This window comes from Monodelphis domestica, chromosome 2 (assembly GCF_027887165.1).
Source record: "Monodelphis domestica isolate mMonDom1 chromosome 2, mMonDom1.pri, whole genome shotgun sequence".
NCBI classification, from domain to species: domain Eukaryota; kingdom Metazoa; phylum Chordata; class Mammalia; order Didelphimorphia; family Didelphidae; genus Monodelphis; species Monodelphis domestica.
The window spans coordinates 436,259,170-436,273,492 of record NC_077228.1 but is presented as its reverse complement, the minus strand read 5'-3'; the positions used below and the strand labels follow the sequence as shown (position 1 = coordinate 436,273,492).

General features: G+C 35.3%; 1 protein-coding gene across 1 annotated transcript in view; it reads left to right on the top strand.

Moving 5' to 3' along the window:
- Nucleotides 1-14,323, top strand: part of TFB1M (transcription factor B1, mitochondrial) — an 82,112-nt gene that overhangs the window by 34,586 nt on the left and 33,203 nt on the right. Inside the window, exon 5 of the mRNA XM_001381294.4 lies at nt 11,962-12,081. Coding sequence (XP_001381331.2) covers nt 11,962-12,081 — 120 coding nt within the window. The remainder of the gene's footprint in view (nt 1-11,961; nt 12,082-14,323) is intronic.

Genomic DNA, 14,323 nt, shown 5'->3' with positions numbered 1-14,323 from the left:
GCAAAGAGTGATAGTTTAGTCTCCTCCTTGCCTATTTTAATGCCTTCAATTTCTTTTTCTTCTCTAATTGCTACTGCTAGTGTTTCTAGTACAATGTCAAATAATAGAGGTGATAATGGGCATCCTTGTTTCACTCCTGATCTCATTGGGAACGCATCTAGTTTATCCCCATTGCAGATGATATTAGTTGATGGTTTTAGATATATACTGTTTATTATTTTTAGGAAAGACCCATCTATTCCTGTACTTTCTAGTATTTTCAATAGGAATGGGTATTGCTTCTTGTCAAAATCTTTTTCTGCATCTTTAGAGATAATCATGTGATTTCTCTGGGTTTGATTGTTGACATGGTCAATTATGTGGATGGTTTTCCTAATATTAAACCATCCTTGTGTTCCTGGTATAAATCCCACCTGATCATGGTTAATAATCCTCATGATAATTGTGAATCTTAAAAATTCTCAGACCCTACTTCATAAGGTGTAATAGTAGAAATTTTAGGCTTCTGGGAGAGGTTATAATATTGTAATGGCTAAAATTGTGGCTACAGGATTTATGTAATATTGAACAATGGCCGCCAAGGAATTTACTTATGAAATTCCTAAAATGAAACACTCAAGTCAGAATGGAGTTTATGGAGGTTTAATCACACTGGAAGTAGAGAAAGGAGAGGGAGAGAAGGAGAGAAGAGAAAAGGGAAAGGGGCTACTCAACCTCTGACCAAGGCAGAGGGAGTTTTAGGCCCAAAGGCCCAGGTGGAAAGAATCAGTCCTTAACTCACGTGACCGATCTGAAGGAAAGGGCGTCCTCCCTCTCCAAGCTCCTAACACCAACTCTCCTCTAGCTCTCTCCACAGGAAGTGAGCGAATTCCAGAGGCTGTTCCCTACCTCACTTCCTGTGTCTCACAAATCCAATGGTTGGCTCTAGCTTGGCTTAGGACAGCCCAGGTGGGCAGTTAGTTATTTCTGATTTGTCATTGACTAGCACATGCCCGTGTAGTGTGGGTGTGCACAATTTTTGGGTGCTAGACCAAGATGGAGACTTTTAAAATTCACAAAGGTTTGGTTAAGACCTTTCCCCATTTAAACAATGAAGGGACTTAGATCAGGAATGTGAGACCTCTACTCCACCCCTACTTAAGCCTGCTTTAGGGGAAGAAACTCCTTGCTGAACAATGAAAAATACTTAAACCCATACTTATAATAAGGCAAAAAGTTCTTAAGCTGTGCCTATTTTTAGATCTAATACAAAAGGGTGCTAAGTACCTGTAAAGGTCAGACAACTTGTGAATTTACGAGGAGCAAAGAGGTGAGAACTTACTCAGAGATTTTTTCAGGTGTGAACTTAATCAAAAGTTCAAGCCTTCTTAGGTGTGAACTAAGAATGGTCTATCCTTTGGAAAATGTCTACTGTGATTGGTAGATGTGACTACTTAGGGGAGGTGACATAGGAGAAAATTCCTTTTATAAGGAGAGGAAAAGCTGAGTCTCAGGAGAGTCTCAGGGAGGCTGGCTCAGCGGAACTCTCTCTGGAGATGGCAGCTGACCAAAGCTGAGAATCCTTGCTTGGACAAATCTTGTGGTGAGTGGATAAAAGACTGACTGATTTCTCTCTTAAGTCTTGGGTCTGGGCTGGCCTGGACTGGCCTGGGCCGGCCCATCTTTTTCTCATTATTTTCTTTTTCTCTCTCTCTTTCTTTCTTTAATTCCTCATTTATATTAATTAAAATTTCTATAAAACCTAGCTGACTTGGGTATATTTAATAATTGAGAATTTTTCCCTGGCGACCACCTTATATTTGATTTAAAACAAGACACTGTCTTGAAAACCATATTTTCTGAGGTCACAATTTACTCATTCACTCTTTTATATGCCATCAGTTTATGTCTTCCACTATTTTAATCATCACGGTTTATGGCATATACTATTTTAATTATTACATAATATACTGGAGTCTTTTTGCTAGTATTCTATTTAAGATTTTTTTTATGTATGTTCATTAAGGAGATTGGTCTATAATTTCCTTTCTCTCTTTTTGATCTGCCTGACCTTGGAATCAGTACCATATTTGTGTTATAAAAGGAATTTGGTAAAACTCCCTCTTTGCTTATTTTGTCAAATAGTTTGTATAGTATTGGGTTTAGTTGTTCTTTAAATGCTTGATAAAATTCACTTGTGAATCCATTGGCCTGGAATTTTTTCTTAGGGAGTTCTTTGATGACTTGTTCAATTTCTTTTTTCTGAGATGGGATTGTTTAAGTATTCTATTTCCTCTTCTGTTAATCTAGGTATTTTATCTTTTTGTAAATATTCATATCACCTAAATTGCCATATAATTGTGCAAAATAGTTCTTAATAATTACCTTAATTTCCTCTTCATTTTAGGTGAGGTTGTCCTTTTCATCTTTGATACTGTTAATTTGATTTCCTTCTTTCCTTTTTTTTATTAGATTAGCCATTACTTTATTTTATTTGTTTTTTCAAAGTACCAGCTCCTACTCTTATTTTTTACTTTCAATTTTATTAATTTTTCCTTTGATTTTTGTGATTTCCAATTTAGTTTTTATCTGGAAATTTTTAATTTGTTCTCTTTCTAGTTTTTAATTTGCATACCCAATTCATTGATCTCTGCTCTCTTTGATTTGTTGATATATGTACTCAGGGATATAAATTTTCCCCTGAGTACTGCTTTGGATTCATCCTATAGATTCTGTTATGATGTCTCCTCATTGTCATTACCTTCAATGAAATTATTCTTTCTGTGATTTGTTCTTTAACCGACCAATTTTGGAGAATCATATTATTTAATTTCCAATTACTTTTTGATTTGCCTCTCCATGTACCCTTACTGATTATAATTTTTATTGCATTATGATTGGAAAAGGTTGTATTTATTATTTCTGCTTTTTTGCATTTGTTTGCAATATTTTTATGCCCTATTACTGTATCAGTCTTCGTGAATGTACCATGTGATTCTGAAAAGAAGGTGTATTCCTTCTTGCCCCTATTGATTTTTCTCCATATATCTTTTTACTCTAATTTTTATAAGATTTCATTCATATCTCTTACCTCTTTCTTATTTATTTTTTAGTTTGACTTCTCTAGAGCTGCTAGAAGAAGCTTCAGGTCCTCCACTAGTATAGTTTTACTATCTATTTCCTCCTTAAGCTCCAATAGTTTCTCCTTTAAAAATCTGTATGCTATACCATTTGGTGCATATATGTTGAGTACTACTATTTCTTCATTGTCTATATTGCCTTTTATCAGGATATAATTACCTTACTATATCTTTTAATCGGATCTATTTTTACTATGGCTTAGTCAAATATCATGATTGAGATTCCTGCCTCCTTTTTCTCAGTTGATGCCCCAATAAATTTTTCTCCAGCCTCTTACCTTTACCTTATGCATGTCTACCTGCCTCATGTGTGTTTCTTATAGACAACATATGGTAGGATTTTGATTTCTAATCCATTCTGTTACCCACTTCTGTTTTATAGGTGAGTTCATCCCATTCATATTCAGAGTTATGATTACCACCTGTGTATTCCCCATCATTTTGATTTCCTCTTTTAATCCTGCCCTTACTTCTTTCACTATTTCCTTCTACATGAGTGTTATGCTTTTAATCAGTCTCCCTTTTCCCCACCCTTATTCTACTTTCCTTTCCACCATGTCCCTTCTTATTCCCCTCTTAATTTTCTTTAAGGTCTATTAAATTCCCTCTCCTCTCTCTTTCCCTCCCTTTTGATATTCTCCTCCCCTCTCCCCACCTTGGTTTTACCTTCTCAAATTCCCTATAGAGTAAAATAGAATTCTATACCCCAGTGTGTCTAGCTGCTCTTCCCTCTCAGAATTGATTCTCCTGAGAGTAAGGTTTAAGTATTACCTGTTACCACTCTTTTCTTCTCCTCATAATAGAATTCTTCCCCTTCCCTTCCCATGTGCCTCTTTGTGTGGTGTAAATTATTCTATTTTTCTTCTTCCTTCACATTTCTCTTCATGTCGTCTTCTATTCCTACCCCCTTAGGAAAAAAAAATATACCTATATATATATCATCTTAAACCACTCTGCTGTTGAATAAATCTTCCATCTACTATGGTAGTGAAAATAGTTCGGGAGAGTAACAAATATCATTTTTCCATATAGGAATATAAACAATTTCACCTTACTGAAGCCCTTAAAAAAATACCCTCCCCCTTTCTTGTTTACCTTTTCATGTCTCTCTTAAATTTTGGATCTGAACATCAAATTTTCCATTTAGTTCTGGTCTTTTCTTTAGGAATACTTGGGAAATTCTCTATCTTGTTAAATGGCCATAAGTTCCCCTGGAAATATAGTCAGTTTTGATGGGTAAGTAATCCTTGGTTGTAGACCCAATTCTCTTGGAATGTCATATTCCAGGCCTTCCAATCCTTTAGTGTAGAGGCTGTCAGATCCTGTGTGATCCTGATTGGTGCTCCTTGATATCTGAATTTTCTCTTTTTGCTTCTTGCAATATTTTCTCCTTAGCTTGGGAGCTCTTGAATTTGGCAATTATATTCCTGGGGGTTGTCTTTTGAGGATTTAATGTAAAGAGTGATCTATGGACTCTTCCAATGTCTATTTTGCCCTCTTGTTCAAGAATATCAGGGCAGTTTTCTTGGATAATTTCTTGTAGTATGATGTCAAGGCCTCTGTTTTTTTCTAGGTTTTCTGGTAGACCAATGATTCTCAAATTGTTTCTCCTGGATCTGTTTTCCAGGTCTGTTGTCTTCTAAATGAGATATTTCATGTTTCCTTCTATTTTGTCATTCTTTTGAGTTTGCTTTATTAATTCTTGCTGTCTTGTGAGATCATTAGCTTCTAGTTGCCCAGTTCTGGTCTTTAAAGACTGCTTTTTAGCTATGATCTTTTGATTTTCTTTTTCAGTTTGGTCAATCCTTCTTTTCATGGCTTCTAGCAGGTCAATTCTGGTCTCCAGTTTATTTATTACTTCATGTGGTTACTGAGTTTCTTTTTCTAAGTGGGAGAGTCTGTCTTTTAAACTGTTATTTTCTTTTTGAACTATTTCCCACTTTTTTTTTTTTTGCCAAGTTTCTTCTATCTTTCTTACTTGGTTCTTGAATTCCTTTTTGAGTTCCTTGAGAGCTTGTGACCACTTTCCATTTTGGGGGGAAAGTTTGGATGTGTTTACTTGTTTGGCACTCTCTGCTGTCAACTCTGTCATCTGCTCTTTTTCTCCATAGAAGTTATCCAGGATCAGAGGCTTTTTCTTATTTTGGGGGGTGTAGTTATAGAATGTAGTTCTTAGATGTTTTGTAACACATTGCTGTGTTAGTTTTTTCTTCCCTTCCCAGCCAAAAGTCTGAATGAGGAGGGCAGACAGAGATATAGAGTGGGTTTGGTCCTGAGGCTATTTTTCCAGTCTCCACTGTGTCTGCTGTGAGCAGCCCCTCTCTGCCCTATCTCTGTGCCCAAGCTCTGCATTCCTCACCCTCTGGTTCCAAAGTCTCACTGCCCTCATGTCAGGGGTAAAATTTTGGGTTGAGACTGAATATATTTTAGTTGGTTGCCAGGGATTTAAATTCTAAACCCCAATGAAATACTTGTCAGAATGGAATTTTATGGTGGTATATTTACAATAGAAGGAAGAAATTGAGAATGAGAGAAAGAGAGAGAGGAAAAAGGGGAGGATAGCTGCCCGGCCTGGTCTGAACCCGGCAGGAGTTCAGAGGCCTCACCCAAGGGATCTCTCCAGAGGCTAGTGACTCCAGAAAGCCAAGGGAAAGGGAATCCCAAGACATTGGCCTTTCCAGCGGCTGTTTCCTCCAGAAAAAAAAAAAAACTAAGGAAAAGGGGATTCATCCTTGCACTCACCATGTGATATTCTAAGGGAAGCAGTCTGGGCCCTCATGCTCTAGCTTCCTCCACAGTCAAGTTCCATCTCCAAGTCCCTCTCACAGGAAGTAATGTGAAATATAAAGGCAGTTCTTTACATCACTTCCTGTGTCTTATATGTAGCAATGGTGGCTTAAACTTGGCTTTGGACAACCCAGGGGTCAGTCAGTTGTTTCTTTGTCACTTTCTAGCACACATAGGTCATAGAGCTTCCTCCTCCGTACTTAATTCTTAAGTAGGGGTATATACATTCCTGGTTGCTAGAATTCTGAAGACTAAGCAAGGTGGAGTGAAATCTAAAATTCACACTCAGTGTAAGTCTGTGGTTTCCTCAGCCAGGCCCCAAGAACCTAGAAATTGCCCGGTGCTCACTCTGACGCTGGTGCTATAGGTAGAATGGAGGAGGGGTGATCTGCTCTCATTTTGGTAGGTATAATTTTACCTCTTTATAGTGTGGTAATGCCAAAACCCTGCCTACCTTCTAGGCTGCACCCTACAATAAGTCGAATGATAAGGTAAGAAATCAGATTATTGGAAGTTAAGATTTTGATTTTTGTCCTTTTAAGGCATTTTATATTGGTCGATTATGAGGAGAAAAAGACCCTTGCTTCTATCTGCAGCCATCTTAGCCCAGAAGTCTGGTTGTGAGTTTTTTAATGCCCTAATACATGGTAATTTTTCTGTGAAAGTACCATGTACATCTGAGAAAAAGATATACTCTTTTATTACCATTTGGTTTTCGTCAAAAGTCTATCATATCCCAATTTTGCTAAAATTCTATTCATTTCTTTAACCTCTTTCTTGTTTATTTTATGGTTAGATTTATCTACTTCTGACCCATTAAGGAGATTCAGTGAATAGTAGATGCTGCTTTTCAGGGCCCTTGTTCCCTTGTGGACAACAATTGTTCTCTCTGTCCTGGAACTTTACTCTATAGTGTATATAGGGAGTGGAATTGCCAATTAGCACTTAGTCCTACACCCAACATTAGCAAATGGGTCCTCTGTCATCATTTTCAGACCAGTTGTCCAGGCCCCTTACCATTTCTGGGAAGAGAGCTCCTTAAGCTGTTGGTGCTTCTATTGCCACCTCCAAGACCCACAGTTTGTGTTGCCACCACATGAACTGTAGGTCAATCCCTACCCCAATATCCCAGACCTCTCCTTCTGACCTCTTAAGTTGTCTTTGGCTAAGAAAATGTCTCATCTTGATCTTTTGTTGGCTCTGCCACTCTAGAATTCAATTTGAGGCACAATTTTTAAATTGTTTAGAGAGGAATGTGCAGAGGGCTTGATTGTAGTGCTTCCTTTCCTCCTTCATCTTGGCTCTGCCAGTAGATGTTCCACAAAAGAGAATTTTGCATTTGATCCTGGAAACAATAGGGAAGGCTTTGGTTATATCTGTGCTTCAGGGAAAATAACTTGGCAGCTGAATAGAGAATGTATTAGAGGGAGGAAGACAGACTTTAGCAGAGTATTGCAGTAGCATAGGCAATGAAGGTCTGCCCCAGAGTGGTGGCAGCCTCAGAATAGAAAAGGGGGCATATTTGAGAGGTGTTGCTAAGGTCAAATCGACAGGCATTGGCAACAGATTGGATAATAAGAGATGATAAATAATGTGAAACTGAGGAGGACTTGTAGGTTGTGAGCCTATAGACTGAAAGGATGGGGATGCTTTCTACAATAATGAGAAAGGTAGGAAATGGGGAGGGTTAGGGGAAATGATAATGAGTTTTGTTTTGTACATGTTGAGTTCAAGATTTCACCTGGTGCAAAATGTCTGAAAAGACAGTTGGAGAAGCAGGTTTGAAGGTTAGCAGAGAAATCGGGGCAGGATAGTTAGATCTGAGAATCTTCAACACAAACATGGTAAAATCCATGGTTGCTGATAAAAATCACAAAGTTATGGTATCTAGAGGAAGAAGACAAAAGGACCTAGTACAGAGCTCTGGGGCACACCTGTGGTAATTAAGGATGACCTCTCTGGGGATCCAGCAAAGGACACTGAGAAGAAGTGGTCTGATTGGTAGGAGAATCGGGAGAGGTATCCTGAATTCCTAGGAAAAAAAGAGTATTTAGGAGGAGAAAGTGATCATCAGTGTGAAAGGCTTCAGAGATGTTGAGAATTGAGAAAAGAAAGGCCATTATATTTGGCAATTAGGATATTATTGGCAGCTTTGGAGTTATCAGTGTAGGTAGAATGATGAGGTAAGAAATCAGATTATTGGAAGTTAAGAAAGAGTACAAAAGGAACGAAGGTAGGAGTGTGCTAGTATAGACAGCCTTCTCAAGAAATTTCACCACAAAGGACAGAAGTGATATAGGACACACAAATAGTGAGGAGAGAAAGATCAAGTGAAGGTTTTTTAAGGATGAGGTGAGGTATGTATATAGTATTCACTAAATATTTTAATTAAATAAAGAAATTTCAGTTCATGCTTTCCTTCCTGAGTTGACAGCCTTTGTAAGCAGTAATCAGCTATGTAATATACATATCAGAGATCTGAAGTGTAGGAAGCTGAGTAAGCTCTTTATCTTTTGAAGTGTTGAAAATTATGTAGACATATCCTTCTTCCCCTGTGAGCTAGTAGAAGGAATTATTGTATCCATTTTACAGACAAGGAAAATATGATTAGAATATTTCAATGACTTACATACTTATAACAATCATCTTTATAGTGATGACTATGACTTGGCTTCTTGCTGTTACTCATTCTTCATCACCATGGTATTGATGTGAATAAGATCCTTAGTTTTGGCATATTTTCACTACACTGTCATTTCTTTATCCACATGAAAAGATTCCCATGAAACTTTTTTCCTATGTTACATTTCTAGGTATAAGATTTTTATGTAGGACTTTTAGACAGTTTTGACACATAATGGGAAAAAAAAAAGTTTTTCAATCTAAAAGCAAGTTTTAACAATATGTACATTTTAGCTGAAATCATATACAACTTTTGCAAAATTTCATGTGAATTTTTCCCATGAAGTTGCTAAATTGTCATTTACCTCACCTCTAACTGTTCTCTTTCATGGAAGTCCTGTTTTGATACATGGTCATGACATCTAGATAGATGACCCTTGGCTTTTGTAGGTGATACCAACATATCACATAAATTCTGACAGGTTCTACCAAGCTGGAATGGTTTCATTTATGAGCCTGGTGACAGCCTTATGTCTGTTAACTAAAAATGAGTTTAATTAAGTTCACAATAGTTCATCATGAGAAGGTTGGCCACCATGGAATAACATTTTTGGTCACAACAACTCACAAAAGTTGTAAAGTTTGGGACAAATATTAAACTGGGCTTTTAAAGTCTTGAGATCATAGGATTTAGAGCTGAATGGAACCTTAAGGATAACCTAGACCTACCCAACTTCCTAATTTTATAGATAAGGAAGTTAATACCCAGAAATGTTAAGTAAACTACTAGATCACACAGGTAACATATGACAGATTTAAGATTCAATTCCAGGTCTTCTGACATGTGACTGTCTGTCTCCTGCACCATTTCATGAAGCCCCAGAGCAGGTGCTTTAATGTAACCAACATAGTGCCAGATCTCTAAAGAACAAATAACCTAATAATTTTCTTAACAAAATCTGCCAAGAAATATGAGGAATAATTACCATAAATAACAATGATTCTTACTTATTGAGGATAATATTAGAAAAGTCTAACTTATAGAATGCTTTTTAAAAGAAATTTAGTTTTATTTCAATTATTCAATCAAAGCTCACTAAAATATTAATAACTACAGGTCTTTGGGGACCTACAATAATAATAAGTAAAAATAATTTCCAGTTGACTATTTGCATATACTCCATATTGCTTCAAAACAGTTTGTTCTTATAAATTATTTGAACATGTTTCCTGTTGCTTTGTTTATAATGTTTATTTGTTTCGTCACATCTTTCTGGATAGAATAGGGGGAAACTTCAGTCCCAGTTGCTGTCCAAATGATTACAAACCCCACTTTGAGATTTAACTGTATGATTAAACTTTGTTGCTTAACTGATCTTTATTTTACACCTAACACACCTCTCATAGGTCTATATTTTCTGCATTAGAGAAGCTTAGCATTAATTTGAAAGTCATCTATCATTTGAGAGTTTTATATAAATTCTAGAGCATTTTGAAAGTTTTAGGGATTGTTTTTATTAGGTATTCATAGAATTGTTTTGGTTATTTTTACAATACAAGTTAAATAGAGCCCTTCTTTTTTCTTGCATAAAATTCGAATACAAGAAATACTGAGCAACATAGTTACTAAGGGACATGCAGATATCTATACAATACTGACATTATTTAATAGAAGCAGAGCACTTTATATTTGAAAAGAATACTAATATACTCCATTTCTCATATTAGAGATGAGGAACAGGTGCTCAGATATTTAATTACCAAATAACTAACCAGAAGTGGCAGAGCAGGGGCCATTTGTGACTCCTACTAAAGCCACATTTTTTTTTCAATTTAGCAAATATTTAAGTGCCTACTGTCTGAAAAGACTGTCTTCCATTCTGTGTACCCAGTAACTTTTAATTCAGTTATGAATTCCATCTTCATAAATTTTATGGAGAAGTCATGAAGATAATATATAAATAACTATAAAATTATTTGATGCTTTTGGTCATTTGTGAGGAATAGTTGAGGCAGATGAGATCTACTGTCTCTAATGTCTACCTGCTGTAGCTTTTCAATGATAGGTTTTATACATGTTTAAAATTATTATGATTGTTGTAGAGAAGAAATAATAAAGTCTTTTTTAGTTCTCTGACCTCTTATTTTTCCATGCTTAAGATATACTGCTCTAAGTTTAGAGGTCAGAAATTTCCTTGTACTTAAAATTAAATAGTTTGGTGTTTCTGACCTTTTGTTGTTATAATAATTTATCCATAGAAGACTTTTGAGTTTTTTGTAGGCTCGTGTATGGCTTATTAACCACCGAAATAACTATAGCCTATAAATAGCACATTAGAAGCTGACACTAAATCTGTAAAATCTTCTATATAGCACTTCACTACTCTTAGATCTTCATTTCTTTATCTAATAAATTAGAATAAATATATATGCTACTTTCTTTTCAACTGGAATGTCTTTAGATTAATTTAAACTAATTATATAAAATCATATATATAAAGATATAATTAAATTCTCTAGGCCTTTGGAGATCATCAGAGGAATATTTTTAATTCCTATTCTGTTATAAAGTATAGGGATTCAAAAAATATTCCTAAAGATAAGACTAATAAGCCAAATTAAATACAATATAATTAAACATAATTATGTGTAAAATCCAAAATTTAGATTTTAAAAATTAACTTTGTAAGTACTAGTTGAACAAGGCACAGTTAAATAATAATTCGTATAATAAAGGCTTGGTTATTTTAGTGTATTCTAGAGACTCATTCTGATTTAAGAGTGTGATATGACAACAAAAAAAGCTAATTTGATCTTAGGCTACATGAATAAAGAATAAGCCCATAACAGAACAAATGATTATCTCCTTGTATTCTCCCTTAGTAAGAGTATGTGTTCTGTTCTGTATTATAGAAAGAGCTAGAGGCTGACCTTGTACCATTGATATATACTGACAATGTGACTTTGAACATAGCACTTAAGTCATACATTGCTCCCTGCCCTCTTGGGCAGAAGAGTTGCTCCTGTGATTTGGTGGAGGGAGTTTTAGCATTCAGCATTCCCCATTTCATCAGCTATTTAGGCTGTTAGGCAATGCACGGGGCCTGGAGTCAGGAAGACAGTTCAAATTCAATCTCAGATACATACTAGCTGTGTGATTCTGAGCAAATCACAGCCTCTTCTACTTTAATTTCCTCATGTAAAATGGAGATAATAGTAACACCTACCTCCCAGAGTGGTTATGAGGATAAGATGAGAATATATTTGTAATGTGCTTTTCAAACCTATTAATAAGCACCTACTTTATTTTTTCAGACTGATCACCAATTTCCCACATACATAAAAGTACACATAAATAATCAAACTTTTATTCTATTTAGTCTGATTGATTTAATTTTGTACTAATGTGGCAGCCACTTTTTTTTCTCCCTAGAGGCTGACTGCTGGTACAGGAAATAAACAACGAAGTCGACTTTCCATCATGGCCCAGTATCTCTGCAAGGTTGATAATTCCTTTATAATTCCAGGACGAGCTTTTGTTCCTAAACCAGAGGTAAGTTTTTAATTACAGTTATTGTTAACAGAGAGAGAGCAGCTAAAGAAATCTACCTCTAGAACCTAACTTACATAGCCATGCAAACAACTCCTTCAATTTTGTTTTCTTTTTAAAAATAAAAATTATAACATTTTTGATTCTCATTATAACTCTGATATATTATTCTTTAGGAAGATAAATCTCAAGCAAAAATATGTCATGTTGGGTTTTTTTTTTGTCAGTACTCCAAGTAAAGTTTTATTAAGCAAATTTTGTTTTTTAAGATAACTCATTCTGAGAGTAACTTATTTGCCAAATAATTTATGGTAAAGTAATTGAATGTTACCTTTTAGATTTTGAATGCTAACATGTTATAGACTACTAAGTGCTAATTTATATATAAAATAGTTCTCAGGAAAAAGAAGTAATGTGCTTTTGCCTTAATATGAAAGACCTAGAATTTTTCATTCACCCTTAAAATTCTGAAATATAAAGTCCAACATCACTAGCATTCCATGTTGCTACCATATAACATTGACTTTTAATTTTAGGTTTCTGAATTTCTCTTCATTCTCATTTTTCATGTCTCTGAGTAGTTCCAAGTAATATGGAACTCAAACTGGATGACTTATAGGTCACATAAATATTCAAATTAACTTGAAACTATAAAACAGGGTCCAGAATTTGAACCATAACTAGGATATGTGTACTACTCATCTAGTGAGAATAGAAACTAAAGGACCATCTAAATGCTACTTCAGGGGGTGGGAGGAGGGAAGGGAAAGAACATGAATCATGTAACCATGGAAAAATGTTCTTAATCAACTTAAAAAATGCAATTTCATCCTCTTGAAATAATCAAATACAGAAAGGCCTCCACCACATTCACTAAGTTGTCTGTAAAGGTGTTAGATCTGGGCAAAAAAGAATGAAAATTCATTTGAAGGATTCCCTTTACAAACAGGCTCCATCAAAATATTAGATTAATAATTGGGTCCTCAGATGTAAAATGAGCTGGAAATGGCAAACCACTCCAATATCTCTGCCAAGAAAACCCCCAATGGGGCACAACTGAAACAACTGAACAACAAATAAGAAGTTACTTATAAATTTATTCTTTCATCATTTTGCTTTCTGTAAAATATTAATACAGATCCTTAATTGAATATAATTATGGAACAAGATAGTAATATTCATTTAAACAGTCTGGTGAGTATGCTTTGAATAATTTAAAAGATTACATATTCATTTTTGCTTTGTATTTTTGTAAATATTTCAGTGGTTGAAGCAGCTTCAATAACTTCTGCATATTTTAAAATTAGGAATCAAAATTTTAGATTTAGTAGGGACCTTAAGATACTCTTATTCCAATGAGTCCCTCTTTAAGAATTATCCACTACAAGAAATGATCATCTACCCTCTGTTTGAAAACTTATAAGGCAGAACCTACTCCCCCTAAGGTAACTCATTCCATTTTTGGAAGGCATTGATTGTTAGGAAGCTTTTCCTGATATTGAACCTAAATTTGCCAATGTGCAAATTTCATCCATTGTTTATAGTACTTCCTTTGTGAACCAAACAGGACAAGTGTATTTCACATTCTCTATGATCAATCTTAAAATAATTAAACATAGTTATTACATTGCCCCTGAATCTTCTCCAGGCTAGATTTCTCCTTTTGCTTCTTGTGGTTTTCATTTGACATGGGTTTAAAGCTCTTCACCATGCTCATTACCCTACTACAAATGCTATTTAGCATATCAATACCCATCCTTAACCAGAAATGAATACAATACCTGAAATGTGTTCTGACTATGACAGAGTTTAATGGGACTCTCAGTTCTTTATTTCTGGATACTATACCTCTGCAAATGCTGTCCAAGATTACATTAGCTGATTTTGGCTGCCACATTATACTGTTGACTCATTTAATTCTTGTGGTCCACTAAAATTCTCAGATCTTTTTCAGACATGCTGCTATCTAACCATACATTTCCCACTCTATACTTGCAAAGTCATTTTCTTTGAACCAAAGTATAAAGCTATACAATTGTCCCTATTAAATTTCATTTTGTTAGTTTCAGCCCAATATTCTAACCTGTCCAGATCTTTTTTGGTTTCTGACACTGGCATCAAGAAGGTTGCAGATTTCCCAATGCAGTGCATTGGGAAATCCCTGTTCAAGTTTACTTCTAATTATTTATGACTAGTCTTTACATCCAGTCATTTGCTAGTTTTGATTCCATTTTAATAATTCTAT